Genomic DNA, 21,773 nt, shown 5'->3' on the forward strand with positions numbered 1-21,773 from the left:
AATGTGATGGTTGTAAGAAGTCGTTCCATAAGATAAACACACGCATAACACCCGGTGTATATAAAAGATATTCGAAAACTAACTCTCATTATATCTGTTTGTTGAGCAGTTATAACAAGAATCTAGTGATCTAGAGAGCTAGAGATCTTTTCTTGTCATCAAAAAAGTGCTCAAGGTATCATTACTGGGGATTTTAATGCATGTAGTGAAGATTGTACTAGTGTGGTAATTGCTACCATAGGAAGGATAACGAAAAAGCCTACTGCAAAGCGTAATCTCAAACAAAGCGCAAGAAATGAAAATAGTAGAACTTTTATCACATTTAGTGAGCACTACAATGTACACATATGCAATATATTAACAAACAGTAATTCAACAATATGTAGTACTCTTAAATAGAAAAGTGCCATGATATTCATTATCGGTGGAAGTGGCCTCAGTGGGATGTAAACCTTTATGAATGAACACTTTATTATTTATTTCTCGAGAAAATCTTTGAAAAGGAAGAAAAAAGAAGCACATTGGAAACAACTAAAGTCATGATACTAGTTACATGTAAAAACTAGGTGACCATTTGAAGTCCATGTTCGACAGAACTCAGCAAAGGGTAAACACCTTTCGTCCTGAATACTAACAGAGAGTTAAAACGATCTACATTTCTTACATGCTCATCAATCCAAAAAAATGTTGTAACCAAACAAAATAATCTGGCTCAATGTTATAATTAAGCAAAAGAACCCTAAATTACGTTTGCGTAAATCCTTAAATGTCAAATACATGTTACCAAACGAAGTAAAATACACTCTATAAACGACGAAAAAGAAGCTTACTAAACTACCACACCAAAGCCCGGGATACTCAAAAAGACGCTTAAAGAGTATCCATAAAAAGAAATTTGATAAAGTAAAACAAAACCTTTTTTTAAAGTCTGAATCATACTTCAAAGCATTTATTAATCGTTTGTTAGTGCTTTCTGTTCATTAAATAATTACCTTGTCACTTACCATCGTCAACTTTTTTCATAGATAAAGGAGTAGAAATATTTACCTCGATCTGATATTAACACATTATATGACACCATATAATGTACATGGAGATCAAAAAATCTCAAACCGGAAGCATGAAAATAAATCAACTAACAATTGGGATTCCTTAGCCACACCAATCCTCTATAATTATTACAAAATGCTAGTTAATGTATTACAATTTAATTACATTCAGTCTTTAATACCGCAGTACACTGACTGCTGAGACTTGTTTTCAAATGGCGACATAATCATCGTCGATATTCAGTCTCTCGAATGAAAGGAAATTCTAAGGAGCTTTGAATCGCATAAATCCTCAGGTCTACTTTAATTTCCTCCTACTTTCAATAAGTGTCCTATATCCAAAAGTAAGCTACACTCTCAATGAAAGATAATGTGGTCGTATCTGTATCCAATGCAGTCATCAAGTTTGGAACAGTTATAGCCTATTTTCCACTCACCTACATGCTCGGTGATCACGTGCATTCTAGTTTAGAGAATGATCATCTCTCAGATAAACCTTGCTAAACAAACCTGCTGATCACCCAGAATGGAAGTACTTTTCTACTCTAGTACAACCAATCCTTCCCCATTAACCCCCCAAATCCAGTATGTTTGCAAAGTACTGGAACTCAAAGGTACTGAAATTAAAAACGAACTCCACTCAAGGAAGTTGGAAGAAACTTGTTCAGTAAAAATGGATAACAATGGAGTGTGATCATGTTGTAAAATATTTCTCATAATCCCTGGCATCCTAAGAGATCACCAGGACATTTTAGTACTAGAATACGCCAAAAGAGAGCATATATTTAGAACTGAACACGGGCAAGCACGGAAAAGAATTCGTGCTGATAATCAATCGCAGCTCCTCCTGGAAATAATAGTTAACGCGCTTATGCAGAGTGTTTCACACGTTAACAGAACAAGCAGAATAGCAGAGTTGAATATTTTTCGGTTTAACCATGTTTTGTTCATTCAACCCCTATGAATTCAATGTGGCTCAACATTGCTTTATAGCAAACATTTAACAGAATTACGTTTAGTTCGTTGAAAATTTATGTTATAGACTTCTATTTGTCTCATGCGCTTGTGACATAGTTCATGTACCTGACTGTAAAATACCTGTTGTTGTTGGTTTTCATTATTTTTGCAAAGAAAATCGTTTTGTGACGTCCAGTTCGGTTATCTCTTCTACCTCAATAACCTGTAGCGGACATTTATTGGTCTCTCGATACCCGGATAATTCTTCATCCAACTTAATGGCTAGATCTCAAGGGATAGAATGCCTAACTCTGTTAAGCTTCGTAAGTATTAGGTTTGGTTATTGTGAATGTCATCCAACAGTTATTTTTAAGATTGTTAGTTTATTTCTCTTGCCGTTCGGCTTCAGAAAGTCAGTGGTTAGAGTTCTACCTTCCAAGAGTCATGATTTCTCTCTTATCAACAGGACGAAAGTCGACAGAAGAAAACAGTTCGCTAGATCCCCCGAGTACGGCTTGCCATTCGAATTTGAATATCTCTCTATCGGCGTTATAAACCACTCAAAACAATCAGTTTCCTAAAAAATTGACATTATATTTGACTTTGTCGATTTTTAAAGGCACTCCGTCCGGTATCATAATCGAATCGCATCATGATCAAACAGCAGACGCTTTGTCTTCACTACAGACTACCTTTGAACTTAATTGTTCACTTCTTCTGCCCACAAATGCAAATGATTTGTCACATGAGTAACAAAGGCTTTTATTTGTCTTCCGTAGAAATTATTAACAAAATCATTATACCAGAATCTGCAGTTTCTGTTGTTAGGCCTTAAGCTTTGCCTTACTTGAGAATAATTTATACCATCAACTACTTACCGTCTTCAAACTATCATACTCGATGCTGGAATTTCGGACTTATTTCATTTTGAAATTATGAGATATTAACCAAGGTTCTCACGTCAACTTTATATACATGCATACAGCTATACCCGATGTTTATTTTGTAAAAGGGTTGTTTTTGACAAGATAGACAGCCTAACAGCACATTGTTTTACACATATGGCCTCCCCCATATTCTTCAGAATCATGAGTGCACAAACATATTGACCTAACTAAGTGATCAATCATATTAATATAATAAAAACATCTCTTGGAACTAAGTGAAGGATACAATCTTATATTTTAAATGTCCACACTGGAGGGTGTGAATTGAATGGATGAATGTTGTTCTTTTTAGTAAATTGATCTGACTTTTAGATTATATGTATGGAGGATTTGACAGCGCCATAGTTCAAATCTCTTCTATTTAGGTGATTTCAAAGCCAGGGAAAGTATGAGTCATCTTTGAAACGAGTGAAAAGTGCATTTGATTTATTAGTAGATGAATTGTGGCATACAATATCTAAATGCACTATTTAAAGAATGAAGCGTTCTGCTTTTTAGTGAGACCAAATCTAGTAAAAATACTTGGTTTGGTGAAGTCAGCCAAGTGTGTGTCCAGTAGAACCAACATGACAGTAATAATATATTTCTGCAAAGGAAGGTACATAGCGTCTTTATAGGCATGATTTACCAAATACATTTGTTGGCTTACAGTATATTTCCCAAGTAGGGTCGTTAAATGGTGAAAATCAATAAAAGTAAATAACAGTAAATTCGTGCAGATATCTTGCAGCATCAATGATTAGGTTTATGCTTTGGTATTACACTAAATATAATCCAGTCAGCAGATGCAGCCAGTTTTTTACGGCGTTATTCTCGAATTAGACAAGATCCGCCTGCATCCATTCAGGAAGCCTTGGTAAGAAGAGCTGTAGAAAGGCCCTCGTCAACGGTTAATTGAGCGATAACCTCTTGCATATGTAGCAATATTTATGTTGCTGAGCCTTGTCGCAACTTAATGTTGAGGAAAATCTGACCTCACTTTGTCGATCCGTCAAGTCTCCACTTTTATTGGTAGCCCTCGACAAGGTGACATAAGGTTCAGAAACATCCCCAGTAGACATACTAGGTGAACCGTACCTATTAAAATCGCACTGAAGTACCCTCACTACTGCGAAAAAGGGGAGATACTATCATGTAACTTCGTGCTTGTGGAAGTCAGCTTCTGCGTCGCGGAACCGAGAGTACAAAACTAATACTTACTTACTTACTTACGCCTGTGACCCCTCGTCGATGAGCATAGGCCGCTCACCAGCATTCTCCATCCAACTCTGTCCTGAGCCTTCCTTTCCAGTTCTTTCCAGTTAACATTCATCCTTTTCATATCTGCTTCTATTTCCCGGCGTAGTGTGTTCTTTGGCCTTCCTCTTTTCCGCTTCCCTTCCGGATTCCAAGTTAGGGATTGAGTCGTGATGCACATTGGTGATTTCCTTAATGTATGTCCGATCCACTTCCAACGTCTTTTCCTGATTTCCTGTTCAGCTGGAAGCTGGTTTGTCCTCTCCCATAAATCTCTGTTGCTGATAGTATCCAGCCAATGGATGTTGAGTATTTTGCGTAGACAACTGTTTATAAATACTTGTACCTTCCTGATGATGGTCGTAGTAGTTCTCCATGTTTCAGCTCCATACAGAAGGACTGTCTTGACGTTCGTATTAAAGATTCTGACCTTGAAATTGGTTGAGAGTTGTTTTGAGTTCCATATGTTCTTCAATTGTGAAAATTCTGCCCTTGCTTTGCCAATCCTCACCTTTACATCTGCATCCGATCCTCCTTGTTTATCAACGATGCTCTCCAGGTACGTAAATGTTTCCACCTCTTCCAGAGTTTCGCCATCAAGTGTGATTGGGTTGGTGTTCTCCGTGTTGTATTTGAGAATCTTGCTTTTTCCTTTGTGAATGTGGAGGCCTATCGATGCAGAGGCTGCTGCTACATTTTCTGTCTTCATCTGCATTTGTTCGTGTGTATGAGAGAGGAGGGCTAGGTCATCTGCGAAGTCCAAATCATCTAATTGATTCTGAGAAGTCCATTGTATTCCGTATTTCCCTTCAGATGTCGAATTCTTCATAATCCAGTCAATCACTAGAAGGAAGAGGAATGGAGAGAGTAGACAGCCTTGTCTGACTCCGGTCCTTACTGGAAATGCATCTGTCAGCTGTCCTCTATGCATGACTTTGCACTGTAGTCCATCGTGTGAGTTTTGGATAATGTTGACAATCTTTTCAGGAACTCCATAGTGTCGAAGAAGTTTCCATAATGTTCTCCTATCCACGCTGTCAAATGCCTTCTCATAGTCAATGAAGTTGACGTATAGTGATGAGTTCCATTCAACTGATTGTTCAACGATGATCCGTAGTGTCGCAATCTAGTCTGTGCACGACCTATCCTTACGGAATCTAGCCTGTTGATCCCTAAGTTCTGCGTCTACTGCGTCTTTCATCCGATTCAGCAGCACTCTGTTGAAGACTTTTCCTGGTACTGATAACAAACTGATGCCTCTGTAGTTTTCACATTTTCTCAGATCTCCTTTCTTTGGTATCTTGATGAGATATCCTTCTTTCCAGTCCATTGGCACTTGTTCCTCTTCCCAAATCTTCTTGAATAGAAGGTGAAGCATGTTTGCAGTCACTTAAATGTCTGACTTCAGTGCTTCGGCTGGTATATTGTCAGGTCCTGCCGCCTTCCCACTTTTGATTTGTCTGATGGCCATCTTGACTTCTTCGATCGTTGGTGGAGTGACATCTATAGGGAGGTCAGTGTGTGCTGGTTCGATGTTCGGTGGATTCAATGGGGCTGGTATATTCAGCAGTTCCTCGAAGTATTTTGCCCATCTTTTCCCCTGTTCTTGAATCTCAGTGATTGTCTTTCCTTCTTTGTCCTTGACTGGTCTCTCTGGTTTGCTATATCTGCCTGCCAATTTCTTCGCTGTATCATATGGTTGTCTCATATTCCCTTCTCTTGCAGCTTTTTCTGCCGTCATTGCCAGTTCTCCCATGTATTTCCGCTTGTCGGCTTTAATGCTTGTCTTCACTTCCCTGTTTGCTTCTGTGTAGTCTGCTTGTGCTTTGACTTCCTCTGCTCGTGTTCGGCTGTTGTTAATTGCTAGTTTCTTGTTCTTCCTTTCTTCAATCTTGTCCAGGGTTCCCATAGAGATGCATTCCTTATGATGATGCTTCTTAGGACCAAAGACCTCCTGACACGTTGAAGTTAGTGCTTCTTTTATCCCTTTCCAGTTGTCATCCAAAGTAGTTTCTTGTTCTTTCGGTAGATCCTGTAGAGCCTGGAACCTGTTGTTGAGAGTTATCTTGAATTGATCGAGCTTGTCAGTATCTCGAAGGAAGGCTGTATTGAACCTTTGTAGTGCTGTTTGTCCAGTTGTCCAGTGTTTCTTTAGCTTCAGTCTCATCTTGGTCACAACCAGGTGTTGATCTGAAGCTATGTCAGCTCCTCTCCGGGTTCTCACATCTTCCATAAACCTTCGGAATTTTTTGTTGATACAGATGTGATCTATCTGGTTCTCTGTGGTTTGGTCCGGTGAGATCCATGTAGCTTTGTGTATGCGCTTGTGTGGGAATATTGTGCCGCCTATAACCAATTTGTTGAATGCACATAAGTTTGCAAGTCTCTCCCCATTTTCATTTCTCTCTCCTAGTCCATGTCGTCCAATTTCATCTCCATATCCTGTGTTGTCCACTCCAACTTTAGCATTTACATCTCCCATCAGGATGGTGAGGTCCTTTCGTGAGCACTTCTCTATAATTGATTACAGCCTTTCATAGAACTGATCTTTATCATCGTCGTTGCTATCATTGGTGGGTGCATAACATTGGATAACGTTCATTGTGATCCCTTGCTTCTTTGTTCTGAATGATGCTTTGATTATCCTAGGTCCATGAGATTCCCATCCCACAAGTGCATTTCGTGCTTCTTTGGACAGCATTAGAGCAACTCCCTGAGTGTGTGGAGCACTTTCCCCTTCGTGACCGGAGTACAGCAGCATCTCTCCTGTTCCTAGCCTTTGTTGTCCAGTTTGTGTCCAATGGGTTTCGCTGATTCCGAGTACTGCCAAGTTGTATCTCCTCATTTCCATTGCTATTTGGCTGGTCTTTCCTGTCTCCCACATTGTCCAGACGTTTCACGTACCTATAAAGAGTGTTGCTCTGGTTGTTAGAAGGTGCATCGGTCTCGTGACTTCCGAAGAATTTCGGCTTTCATCATGAGACGTCATAACTATTCCTTCAACTCCCAGGGCAGAGTTTGAATGGTTTGAATTATTTTTTCTGGTTAGCGTTTTTTTAGCGAGTTAGTTTTTCTACGGGATGGGGTCGCTAACCCCATGCCCAACCCTCCTCCTTTACCCGGGCTTGGGACCGGCAGTAACTCTAGAAGAGCTACAGGCGGAGTTACAAAAATAATACCACGATATGAAAAATAAATAAAAACATTAAAGTGATGTACAATGTTGCAACAAGGAACGAACTACCAGTTTAGTGTTTCGCGTACCAGATCACATCGGTCTCACAACTAAAGATGTCTCAGTTATTCAGAATGTGACAACGCTTTTATACGTTGCACCTTTATAATAGAAGTATAACAACCCAATCCAACCAGATATCAGAAATGTAGGAGTTGGAAGATATATTTGGAAAGTTATCAATATGTTGAGAAACGTTTTATATACGCCGGCTAGTAGATGCGAGGGATGAACAGCACGGCGTACCCACACGTGGCCTGTTGCAGATGTGTGGCCGAAAACAAACTGCGAATATTGAAATGAATTTGCCTATTTCTCGTCTTAATCATTGAAGACTGAAGACTGAATGTTCTGCATCCGGACAGGCCACACGATATCAGGATCAAGCACAAACGCAAGCTGGAGCAGAGAAGACCATCTGTGGACTGTCTTGATCTTAAAAAAGTGTATGAAGGACAGGAACTACCAGCTCGGAAAACTTTGTGTAGGTAGGCTACCTGTCCACTCACGTAAGGCTCATACAGACACACAGGAAGAAGCTCACGCGCTCCAAATTTAAAGCATAAACTGCTTGTACATGAAAACCGCGAGTTTGCTGAATAAAGTGGGTGAGCTACGTGAACTTAGCAACGCTAATGATGTTCATCTGATAAGAATATCCGAAACATAAATATCTCAGCTTACGGACCAGGAGCGAGCAGTGCCTGGAATGTCATTGTTTCGCAACGACAGGGAAACTGGATTGGAGGTGGGGTGGCACTATACATAAGATCATGCCTGGAGGTGCACCAACTTCACAAACAAGAGTTTCTCAATCTTGATGAATCAGTATGGTGCTCAGTAAAATTGTCTACCAACTTAATATGTCTAGTTGGGGTCATCTACAGGAAGCCCACTGCTGACATCGAGTACGACAATCGTTTGCTGGAAGTATTAACCCGCTCTACGCGCCTCGGATTCTCTCGTATCCTGATTCTAGGGGACTTCAATCTTCCTAGAATCAACTTCTCAGAACTCACCTACATTGGAGGTGACAACCCTACTGAAGCTCGGTTCTTCAACCACATTGGTGATCTGGGATTATTCGAAAATGTAAAGTCGGCAACTCGTTGGAGAAACAGTCAGATGCCATCGCGTTTAGACTGAATATTCACAAATGGAGAATTCTTAGTCGAAGACCATTCAATTCTGGCTCCCCTGAGGAAAAGCGATCACGTCATCCTATCCCTCAGTCTTTTCAGCAAAACTGAGCTAAGACATCCCACCAACAGCAGGCACTGGAATTTCAAACGGTTGAATGTGTTAGCTTTAGATGACTATCTACAACAGGTGGATTGGGATGTTCACCCTCAATTTGAAGTGGATGCTCATTGGGATTTCTCACTGCACACGCTACTAAGAATTCAGTTCCTCAAATGGTCCCAAAAAGCTACAAACAACCTACAATCATCAAGAACCGCACTCTTCATTTGCAAAACGCACTTCTGGGCTGAATATAAACGAACTGATGACAACGGCGCGTACAGGCAACACAAACATATAAGGAACACATGCACAAAGGCAACAAGAGAAAACAGGCTTAGTACCAGACCAAGCTTATCGGTAAATTTGTCTCCAATCCGAAAGGCTCATTCCGTCTCGCAGCTTCTCTTCGACAAGACAAAACTGGAGTGTCCCAACTGCTAGGTCCCAATAGTCCGTTCAATAACGATGGTGATGCCGCCAAACTTTTGGCTGAACAATACTCTCGGACATTTCAAACGACCCACATCAACTACACTAATGAAAGTTCACCTGCACCTACACAGGAATTTCCGAAGTGGACCTGAGCGCTGACCTGGTGTTCCGTAAACTGCAGCACATAAGAAAAGACACTTCTCCCGGTCCCGATATGGTTCATTCTGCTATACTGAGGGAAGCAGCTTCAATCCTGGCAACACCACTTAGCGTGATGTTTTCACACTCGCTAAGTCGAGGCAAACTACCGGATATTTGGGAGCTGGCTCACATCACACCAGTTTTCAAAGGAGGCTGACGCAGCGAATCCTCAAGCTAGCGACCGGTAGCCCTTCTCTCTATACGGTCTAAAATTATGGAGTCCCTGAGATGCGATGGTATACACGAACACTTTTATCTTTAGAGTTCTTCTCACCCCAACAGCGCGGTTTCAGAAAAGGTCACTCTTGTATGACCAACCTGCTGACTGCGGTGGATAGATGGACAACCATCCTTGATCGTAAGGGGAGGGTTGACATTATTTACCTTGATTTCTCAAAAGCTTTTGATATGGTAAACCATATATGTTTTATCAATAAGCTTAGACAATTTGGTATCAAACCATCTCTAATTGACTCGCCCAATTCATATCTAGTAAACCGACATTTTAAGGTCGGGGTTATCTTCACTTTCCCTCAGGCTATGGAATGTTCTGGTGGTGTCCTCCAGGGCTCAATACTAGGACCTCTTCTCCCCTTGATTTATATAAACGATCTTCCGCAACAAGTTTTGTCTGACTTATTGCATTTTGTTGATGATGTGAAACGTTGGAGGGAGATACGTAGCCAAGAGGATATACTAGCACTTCAGGGGGATCTGACTCGACTTCAAAGTTGCGCAGACGACAACGGACTTACCTTCAACACTTCAGAGTGTAAAGTAGTCAATCTGAGACATGTTGCAGACTATAGTTGCAACTTAGGAAACTCCTTCCTAGAAGTTTCCCAAGTCGAAAAAGATTTAGGAGTGTTGGTACCCTATGACTAGAAGTCGTACACTAACTGTGAGAAAAACGCATTTCAAGCAAATTATGCACTGGTGACATTGATGTGCATTTTTGACCGGTTTGACGGTAGAACCTTCCACATAATCTTCAACGGTTTTATCCGTCCCCATTTAGAGTACGGAAACATAGTATTTCCTCCCTCTCTCAAAAAGGATAAAGATAAGTTCGGAGACTCAAATTCAAACTGTATGAACAGCGCCTTCAATCGCTTAGCCTTTACCTGTTAGAGCATAGGCGTCTTAGAGGTGACCTTCTTATGACTTACAGTATCCTTAACAAAGTATCTTAACACTCCTCAAGAGCTGTCAAATGCTGGAATTCGCTGCCGACTGAGCCAGTCTAAGCGAATTCCCAGGAGTCCTTTAATAGGAAACGTGACCTATTCCTAAGCACTAATGATAACATATTATTATGATTTACCAATTTTGTTTCCTCTATTATCGTTAATCTAACTAGGTTCTTGCCTGGAGGTATTGGTGATCCACTGCTACTAGACACAGAAGCCCGTTAAGCGAAAGCTTCTTCTATTCTGTCCACAACCATTTCCTCCAGGTATTATCGTGTCTAGTTCCTTTTTTTAAAAAAGACCTCAAATGACTGGAAAGTGCAATAAAAGCAATTGTCAGCATCCAGGCTGTCGATATCCCGTTGACAGCGGCATGCAGTGCGACGAGTGCAAAGGCTGGTACCACGAAGTACGCACAAATCCAATGCCTGCGGCTCTTAAACGGTTCAGTAGGAATGGTTGCGTATGGCCATGTCAACAGTGCTGTATGGGTGCAAATAGCCTGTTAACCGAGGCTGTCTCAATAGTCAGTGCTGCGAAAGAGTGTCTCAGCAAGTGCGGTCAGAACACGTCGGTTAGAACTCGATCTGTCGACACACATATTGATGTGAGGCAAGCACAGGTGAGTTCGAAAAGTGCTGACTCACATCTTCCAAAGAAGGAAGGACAGTCTTCAAAGAGCTCTGTCCCGGACAAAAACTCGGGGCCTCTTCTGTCTCCCGTTTTCAAAATGGTACCCAGCAGGAAACTTCCAGAAGCCGAAATCGCAAGGCTCGGTCGGTTTCTAGAGCGAAACACGACCCGAACTCCCAAGTCGTCCTCAGCCCTCCTAAATCCCGTACTATATCTGACGCAACTGTAATCACTACTTCAAACAACGTCGACGATTGGGTACAGGTCGTAATCAGAAAACGACAAAACGACGTAAAAGGGAAGCTTGTCCCCACCAAAGTAGTCAAGAAACCGATGTCTGACCACATCGACAGATCAGTCATTTTTCATAGAATCAAGGAGCGTGAAAGCTGGGAACCGAAGGCTCGTTTTGAGCATGACATTTTGTTGATAAGACAGCTACTTAACCACGTTATGCCCAAAAATATCTCCGGAGTCACCTTGCTGAAGGTGTATAGACTAGGTAGCCTGGCGAATTCGAAGCCTAATCAGACCAGACTGCTCAAAGCACTATTCGAATCCTCAAACGAATGTGACCTAATTTTACAAAATGGACATAAATCAAAGGGTTCAGGAGTTTTCCCTCGTAAGGACTTGCCGTTGGAGAACCGTGTAAAAAGACAGGAAGCCTAAAAATAACTACAGCTCAGACTAGACGATGGCGAAAAAGACCTGAAAATTGTAAATTTTCGGGTTGTGAGGCTTCGACAGAGGATGATGCCGAAGCCACTCTAGGTGAAGCACGAGGCCACTTAAATAGGCTTCGGATCTCTTACACCAATGCCCGGAGCTTGCTCAATAAACGATCGGAACTAGGTGTACAGATTGACTCTACTAAGCCAGACATAATCGTAGTCACAGAAACTTGGTTGACGCAATCTATAGATAATAGGGAACTTGATTTCGAGGGTTTTACATTCGTAAGGGCCGACAGAATACAAAAGCGTAAAGGAGGGGGAGCAGTTCTATCCATTAGGAATGCTATTCCATTCGCCATTACTGAGTGTATCCCATGAGAGTGGGATGTGTTAATTAGTTAGTTGCCTCTTGAAATACGAGGGACAATAGTTGCTGCTTGGTGTGATTTATCGCAGTCCAAGCTGTGAGGTAAATGAGGTCCTGCTAAGCAGTCTCAACACTCGGTCACGAAGTGATCGATGTCTAATCCTAGGGGACTTTAATACACCCATGGTAGACTGGGAAAATCTCCGAACTGAATCGTCAGTAATTCCTTCGAACAGAAACTAGTTGATGCGGTTATCACATGTGCCCTAGTGCAACATGTGAAAGAAGCGACCAGGTACGACCCGGGCTCTGAATCATTCTTACTAGATCTTATATTGACTCACTATGAGGATGACGTTGCGAACCTGGATTATATGCCACACTTAGGCAAAAGTGATCATGTAGTTTTAACCATTGACTTCCATATAACTGTCGATCACGAACGCTGTTTAAGTATCTCGATGAAAACCGGATCCTCTCGAAAAAGCAGCATGGTTTTAGAACAGGTTATTCTTGTCTCATTAACTTATTAGTCGCTCGTGAAAGCTGGTGCGTCCTTAGGGACCAAAAGTTACCTGTAGACGTAGCCTACATAGACTTCAGCAAATCTATCGTCAAAATTCCACACAACCGGCTGTTATATAGGCCAAGGAATGTCGGATTGGAGGCAATCTATTGATGTGGATAAAAGACTTCCTAGTTGAGCGTCAACAAAGAGTACGGGTGAACTCCAAGTTGTCTAGCTGGGAAACTGTGCCTAGTGGAGTCCCTCAGGGTACACTTTTGGGGCCAGCGTTATTCCTCTTGCATGTAAATGACCTCCCTCACCTACTATCATCATCAGTCTTGCTCTATGCTGACGATATCAAGATATGGAGAGCGGTACAAAGTAAGGGTGATAGCTTAGAACTCCGAAACGACCTGGAGAAATTATCTGAATGGTCCCAAACCTGACCATTACCGATAAATACTACCAAGTGTATTGTGATGTATATTGGTCATCAAGGTACAGATACATACACGATGAATAACACTGAGCTACCTATTTTCCAGACACACAATGACCTAGGAGTCATCGTTATTCAAGACTTAAAGACTACTGCGCACTGCCGTGCAATAGCCGCCAAAGGTTTTAGAACTTTATGGTCCATACGCAGGGCTTTTAATCATCTCGACACTAAAACGTTTCTGACTTTGTATACAGTGTTCGTACGTCCTAAACTTGAGTACTGCATACAAGCAGCTAGCCCCTGCCTGAAAAAAGACGGTGAACTCTTGGAAAGGGTTCAGCGAACAGCAACTTAGCTGATTCCCGGAATAGCGAAGCTCCCGTATGGTACTAGACTGACCAAGCTAAACCTATTCCCGCTGTCATATCGAAGAATCAGAGGCGACTTGATTACAGTTTTAAAATTACTTAGTGATAAATTCGCACCTGATATGTCCTCATTTTTCTTGTCTTCGAAAACAGAAAATTTACGAAGACACTCCGAAAAAGTTCACACGCCCAGAACGAATTGCTCGTCAGCTGACTATCGACTTTCTCATCGAATCATCAACGAGTGGAACTCATTGCCTCAGCACGTGGTTGAGGTTCCATCCGTCGGCTCTTTCAAAAGAAAGTTGGATCAGCTGAGAGACCATCATTGCCAGGACTAACACAGGCCTCCTGTCCTTTCCAAACTGAGACTGATTTGAACTAGCAATAATATATATGTATGTATTCAGCGAGGAAAATTTTCTTTTCGATGAAATCATTTACTTAAGCTGTACATTCAAATATATAGTTATATGGTAAATATATGTCTACAGGAGGCTAGGAAAGATTGCATTATAAATTGATTCGATAATAAATAACAAATGAGATTACGTACTAATCAAGGGGTAAGGAAGAAAATAATTTATGGGTCTATATATACGAATGTACAGCTTAAGTAAATGATTTCGTCGAAAAGAAAATTTTCCTCGCTGAATTCTCTTTTTCTTATTCAACGACATTATGAGTTATTTTAATTATACATGTATGTATTTTACTCAAACTTGAATACCACAGTAAACCTCGTTTCAACTGAAAAATATTTTGGGATGAGTTAGTGAATTTAATGTCATCAAAGTAGGAAGATAAAGGTTACTATAGTTGTTACAACAAACCAGTTTTCATTAGGGTCGTAAGAAGCGGGTGTGTAAAGAAACTGGTCTGAGCGCGGAATCTAAGACCGGTGTAAGGTAGGTTTAAGTTCTTGCGCATTCTGGTTCATTTTGTGTCCCATTGTTATTAATTACAGCAGTTATCAAAGTTAATCCTCGGTCTAGTACTTAGCTTACCGATTTTTAAACCAAAATTGTAGTTGCATCGTGAGAACTGTCTAATTTTGGATGTCAATCCTATAGGATAGTTTGTAATTTAATGCATCTATGCCGAGAAATTCAACGAAGGCAAACCGTCTAAGAAATGAAAGTACTTATCTTTTTCGGGTCAATAATTGTTATATTGGACAGTCATAATAAACACCTGTCAGACTTGAAATGTCTAATGAATTTAAATTGTAACTACTATCCTAGGATTTAAGTCCTTTATCTAATTTGCTTGTGATTCAAATAAGGTCTTGGTTGCAAATATTTAAAGTTTATTATTTATTATTTTAAAATTTGACAACTGTTCGGTTAAACTTGGTGTGTAGCAGTCAAATGATCCTAGGTAGTGCCAGCGTAATCCTTTGTGGTCGACCGCTGTAGGTCCATATACGTCTACTAAACCACATATAAAAGCCGAAGGTTAGTTGCCGGAACAAGTCTCAAAAAATCGTTTACTCGTATGTGCTCACGACCATATTGTTTGGTAATAATTGAAGTACACTCATGAAATTTTATGACATACCTGTACAAATTGCTAGTGATATGTTTAACCTATCTGGTGTAGGCCCCGTGGTATGCCTTTGAAATGATTGCCTGTACTGAAGATAAATTTCAAATTGATGTCTACTTAGCTCGTACAATTTCAAGGATAATCCCTTTCGGTTCATTATTGGACGTTCGGTGTTATTTTTGAGTACTGTTCGGATTTAGGTTATTTAGTTAGTTGATGCACAATTGTCTTAAATAATCAGACGAAGTAGTCCTTTCTCAATCTCATTTGTTTAAAAAAATTTCAAAAATTATTTAGCTGGTGCCTCGTCAATTTTAATGTAAACTTCTCTGTTAACAAAGCAGTCTGTAGGTGGAAAAGTGGTTGCAGTTGTTTCTTATGATATTACTCAATTCTAAGTTTACAAATTAGTGGCAATATCACGACTTTTAAACAGTATAACTAGCTCTTTGGTCAGTCACTAACTCTTTTTGACACTTGTTAGCTGCGAAGAAATCAGAATTTAAAGTAACATGTGTACTTTCATTCTGTTCTATCTATTGGATAGTACCAGACCTCATGAAACAGTTTAGTACATATCTCAAGGCGATCCGTCGTGTGATTGCTAAATTAAACAGTTTACTGATCTTCCTCTACACTTTGTACTAATTGGACCTAGTAATTGATACAAATTCATTCATTCATGTTGTTTGGTCTATAAAAAGGAAGTATCTGTTCTGTCGGAGTAACAGATATGTATAAGAAAATTTCCCTCTACTTAAATTCTCCCGAGCTACATTTTTAGTGTGACTGGTAATGATGTTATTATACTTTCATTTCTCAATCCAACCATCCAAACTAGTCTGTTTATTTATTTATTTAAACAAATATTGGTACAAGGGGGCGCCAAATATGCGCCACACTTCATTATTTAATTCGCGTAAAGGCTGAGATACTACTCGGGCACCCAAACCAGGGGGTGTGGTTTTCTTAGGGTGCCACTCCCTGAGCCCTTGACCTAGAGGTCTAATCCAAAAAGCAGTGAAGCAATGTAAGGAGAAGTAGTCCCATGGTAACCGGTGATCAGCAATATGTTCATAAACCATTTGTTCCCTCAGGATCCTGGAGCCCATGTGCATCACTGGTTTAAAGTCAGTGTTTTTCATTTCCCCTAGTTAGATCTTCCATATCCACCAACCTGGTTAAAGCACCGAACATTCGCTTTTCATCCTCTCGATTTCGTAAACAACACCCCTGCCATGAGAAGGCAGTGAGTAGGACTTGTGTCAGTGGTCGTATACACGTGGCCGTGTGAGAGTACTTTGAGGGAGAGAGATCTGACTCTTCCCACTCTCGACCATACCAGGGTATTTGGGGGCAAAGTAGTCCATCCATAATCATGAGCCACTATTCTGGCTATCTCTTGAGTTAATAAAGGCCAACCCCAAGGGGTCGAAATAGAATTCGAGAATGTGCCAGATATTGACTGATTGATGGATTTATAGATCGGTTGATATTTGTTGTCGAAAGTGTTTTAATGATAATGGTATCGAAGAGATGGAAGCCGACCTTTGCTGCTACCTTGACATGGTGGTCAGGCTTGCCTATCGTGATGAACCAATCGAGCTATACTGGCTGGAACAATCGTTCCTCAATGTCCTACCATACTAGACAGGTCGGTTGAAAAGCGGTAAGACTAAAAGCAACAAACCCAAGGTCCGAAGGCGAATTCGTACTACTGACTGTATAGAGGTGTGACAGCAGTAAGTTGTTCCCTTCAGACAACCAGCAATAACCGCGATGCTACCTTCCGACAAATGAAGGGTGCGGTTAGAAAAGGTCGATGCTAAAAATGCACACCTCTTCTTATCCTGCGGATGTCCGTCTCCGGTGGTAAGGTCTCAACAAGTATGGAGCTAACACGAGTACTCTATACTTCCTCCCCAAGTGTTACCATGGCCAACTATTCTAGTGCTCAAAATACCGCCCCACATCTACTGAAACCTAACTCCAAACTACACATCGGAGCCTTCGACATAGTACCCTATGTCAAGTCGCGCAGCAGGCCTTTTTTGCTCTAACCCTAGAATCTTGTACGATTGGTGTATTCTGTATCTCCGAAAGACGCATACAGAATTCTAGTGTGGTCATTCACTTGACCTCACCTAGGCGAAGCGCGGAGCCGACAAGATACACCCTCCGTGTATCTGGCGACCCGATGGCTAGTTCTCGTTGACTGACAGGTGTAGGCATAGCACTAAGTACGAGGGCAGAACAATCACTATTAGAATGGATGCTTGTTAACGGTCGCCTATGTTCTGTTCGGTTAAATGGCTCCGTATGAACTCGGAAGGATAGGGACACACATCGTTGCCTTGTCGTCGTTTCTGCCTACGCTCCCAGTGACTGGAGCCCGGATGAAGTGAAAGATGACTTTTACTGAAAGCTTTCTGAACTTGTTGAAAAAGCTAAACGCGAACAAATAATGGTGATCGTCTACTTCAAGTGTTCTCAGACGATTGTTTATTTTTAGCAAACACTAATTTTAAGCATAAAGAGAGACATCGTCTAACATGGCAGGTATCCCTGCGCCAAACCAACGATGGACTCAAATAGACCATCTTGCCATCAGTCATCATTGGAGGTGCTCGCTAGAAGACTACCTTTCGTTCTGGAATACATGTTTAGACTCCGATCATGCTCTAATACGAGCACGCATTTGTTTGCGCCTCACTGGACTCAGAAAAGCCACATTAAGAAAACTCATTAGAGTTGAACTGTGTGGCGGAAAAGTCAGAAGTAGATTCCAAGAACAACTAGGTTACACTTAAGCAGTTTTGAAAACGAGGCTGATTTAGATGTTGCTTGGAAAGATATACAGACAGCTGTGGAAACAGCAGTGACATCTATTAGTGGTTCAAACCAAAGGGTTCCAAAAAAGCAATGGATTTTTACCAAGCCTATTGAACTGATAGATTCTCGTAAACTCATCCGATCAGGCAGGTTCTAAACACGATGCAGAGCGTAAAAAGAATCAGATCTAGGTTAACCAAAAGTCCAAGGAACGGCTGTGAGCAGTTATGGGAAACGAAAGCAAAAGAGATTGAAAAGGCAGAGGCTGTATGTAACACAAGACAGCTTTTTAAACTAATAAAAGAAACTGGGATTAAGAAATCAAGTTTGAGTGAGACGATGTCGGAAAAAGATGACACTCTTATCCGCTCTCAGTCCAGATGTTTTGAAGGATGGGCGGAACACTTTAAGGAGCAGTCCAGCTGGCCTTCAGCTACTCCTTAACTACCCACCATTCATAGACAGCCTGAATGGAATATTGACGTAGGTCCGCCGACTGTAATTGGAGTTGAAAAGGCTAGAGCTAGTCTGAGACATGGATGAGCAGCTGATCCCGATAGATTGGCTCCAGAGGTCTTTAAGCCTAGTTGTTATCGGACCTTTAACACAGACTGGTCATCTGCAAAGATGAGAAAATCAGGCTGGTTTCAGACATGGTCATGGCTGCATCGACCACATATTCACTATTCGTCAGGTTCTAGAACACAAGCATGCTTATCGACGTCGGACAACGATAGTTTTTCCTGACTGAAAAGCAGCATTTGACTCTGTAGAGCGAGAGGTTCTGTGGGAGTGTCTGTCACTGGAAGGTGTACCTCAGAAGTACATAAACCTCTGTACTGGAACACTACCAGTCGGGTGAGAGCTTATGACGAAATTTGTTGTGATTTTGCAACCTCAGGTTGTGTCCGACAAGGCTGTCCACTATTTGTATTTTTGTTTAATTTCATCATAGACCTCCTGCTGGAAATAAAGTTTTCGTCATCTGAATTTTCAGGAATCGATCTCCTTGCGAGAGGTCCACCTGTTGACTTGGAACACGCGGACGACATAGTCGTGTTTGTTGAAGACGCTGATAAAATGCAGAGTGTTTTGGTATTTCTGTTCAACAATGTCAGGATGTTTGGGATGCGTTTCTCTCCCTCAAAATGTAAATTGTTACTTCAGGACTGGCGTGCGTCAACACTTGAACTAAGAATAGGGATTGAAGTAGTCGAACGCGTCGACAACTTCACTTGTTTTGGAAGTCTGACCAAGCCTGATAAATTGATGTCTGACGAAGTCGTCGCACGGATTCAGAAGCCTCGTTTGGCTTTTGTCAAATCACGTCACCTATGGCGAAGTAGAGATATCCGTGTATCAATTAAGGAACGACTATACTACTTTGCAGTTTGTTCTGTTTTACTTTTCGTCTGCGATACGTGGCCATTAAGTGTAGAGAATATTCGTAAGTTACTAGTATTTTGTCACCGATGTCTTAGAAATATTGCTCACATCTGCTGGGATCACCGAGTAAGTAATGGTGAGGTTAGACTCAGGGTACTAGGGATTGATAGTAAATCGGTTGATGAGGGTGTAAATCTCTATGAACTGAGATAGTTGGGCCACAAATAACACATGCTCAACCACTGATTACTACGGAACACATTTTTGATTAGTGTTGGAGACAGATGGAATAAAGTTAGGGATGGCTAGACCGAAACGTGGCATCAGTCGACAAAGTCTCTAACTTTTGATCTGAGCCATGTTGGCAGATGCAGACTATTTGGTTGTGGTGCACGTGACTATTGTAACCACTGGTTCGAGACTGTGCGTGACATGGCTCATAATTGATCAGAATGGTGTAGGTGTATGCACTGTTTGTCTTCCCTTAAACCTTGAGATTAAACTTACTTCATACCTTTATTTGTACGAACTAATTCTTTCTTCCTGTATTATATCCTTATATACAATCTTTATTTAAATATTACTACTATTGAAATAAGTGGTTCTATGAATTTGTTGTTCATGTTTTTGTGCTAGTGAGGTATGGCAACTTGGACTGATGTATATACGTGCTTGGTCCTACGCGGTATTTGACTGGCCGACTCATTTGGATGCTTCTCTATTGATGTGAATTATTTGACTTAAACTCCGTATTTCCAAGGTCCTACGTTGTTTATGAAAGATTCTAACAAAGTCATTTACCATTGTTTAAACATAACTTTTTTAAATTTTTCGTGAATTACCGTTTCAGGTGTGTATGCAGACTCCCTATCTATAGTGAAAAATATGTAAGTCTTAATTTCTTGTGCTTTCATGTGCAACCGTTTCGGTACTCGTTTGTGTCATACTTAGATTAGTTAATTCCCCCCCATGATCATTGTTTCCACATCTAAATACAAAGTGCAATCCGTATTAACCTTTTCGGTCTCATCGAGAATGAGAAGTTAGCAAAATGTTTTCTGAGAATGTTTATCCTATAATTCATTTTATGAGTGAGATTATAAAGTATGTAAGTTACTTTATTTTCGTAACTTATATGGTCTTTAAATTAGAACATATTTTCAAGTCAAATGGACCTCTTTATAGAAACAATTATTTAAACGCATAAAATACTGGTCGAAAGGGACACCAAAACATATATGCGCCACACAATAAGAAAATGCGATTGGAAAGAGATAGGGAAAAGAGAGTGAATTTAATCAATAAAAAATAAATGAATGATCGTAAAAAAGTATAAGGGAAACAGTTCAGTTAAGAAAAATACAGTTTGGAAAGATCTTTCTAGTCAAATAAGATCCACTCACGTACATGAAGAAATAAAAAGAAAATTACGACAGGACCCTCGCTGGGTTCTATTCTTAGCCATATCTAGTAGTATCTTAAGACACTATGTTGCACTGTCTCTAGGACCCCAGTGAGGGAGTCGTGAAGGATTGACAAGTTCCTATCCCATTACCACTTTCACACGTTAGCATGTCATGTAATGACATGCTTTATCTAACCAGTCCTAGCGTCCACAATTGATGCGTGATGTAGAATTTACTGGGAAGACATTCGTAGCACATATCCAAGCCATCGATTTTGGTGTTTCCAGATGATGACACCGATCCAATTATCGTTATTGCACGAACACATGTTGTCCAACCCCTGCATTACTGACATGATGTTGCCACTGAATGTCAGCAGTGATCAAACAAAGAGAGTCACTTAACATTCTCAACTCGAAGAGACCGGGTTTCATAAGAACAGATCAAAACCGCTCTCACGGATGCGTTGTAGATCCGACCTTTTACAGTCAAACTAACATCAGAAAGGCCCCAAAGATTGCACATATTGTCATAAGCCGCTCTGGCTTTCACTAGACGTGATTTGATCTCATCACCCACGCCACCACTAGAACTTATGCAGCTACCTAGATACACAAACTTCTCGACTACTATCCGCTCACTACTCACGGTGAGTGCAAGATCAGGGTCCTGCCAGTCTTGTAAAAGTATTCTGCACTTGGAAGTTGCAAAGTACATACCATACCTACGAACACAGATTGACAACTGATTAAGTGCGGATTGCATGGATTGAGTATCATTGCACAGTAGGACAATATCATCCGCGTACTCAAGGTCGGGAAGTCTTTCTTCAGACAACAGATCTACACCACCATTACCTACATCCATCAGAACTGTTTCCAGAGCGTCATCTATGGCAAAGTTGAAGAGGAATGGTGAGATTGAGCAACCTCGCCTAACCCCACTGTTTGGATGGAATAGTGGAGAGAAGTGACTGTATGCTCTCACTCTGCTTGAAGTGTTTATATATAGGGCTTTCAAGATGTTAATAAACTTCTCAGGCACACCCTTCTTCAATAGACGATCCCAGAAAACAACCCTGTCCAACGAACCGAAGGCGACCCTAATGTCAAGA

At 40.9% G+C, this 21,773-nt stretch overlaps 1 protein-coding gene across 1 annotated transcript in view; it reads left to right on the forward strand.

The window, feature by feature from the left end:
• The first annotated feature begins 14,345 nt into the window (after positions 1–14,345).
• Positions 14,346–21,773, forward strand: part of Smp_018150 (putative mannosyl-oligosaccharide alpha-1,2-mannosidase) — a 52,698-nt gene continuing 45,270 nt past the window's right edge. The window contains exons 1-2 of the mRNA XM_018789440.1: positions 14,346–14,395; positions 20,104–20,140. Of these exons, the coding sequence (XP_018654884.1) occupies positions 20,139–20,140 (2 nt within the window). The 5' untranslated portion in view covers positions 14,346–14,395; positions 20,104–20,138. The remainder of the gene's footprint in view (positions 14,396–20,103; positions 20,141–21,773) is intronic.

The sequence above is a fragment of the Schistosoma mansoni genome, chromosome W, assembly GCF_000237925.1.
Source record: "Schistosoma mansoni strain Puerto Rico chromosome W, complete genome".
In the NCBI taxonomy this organism is placed as follows: Eukaryota; Metazoa; Platyhelminthes; class Trematoda; order Strigeidida; family Schistosomatidae; genus Schistosoma; species Schistosoma mansoni.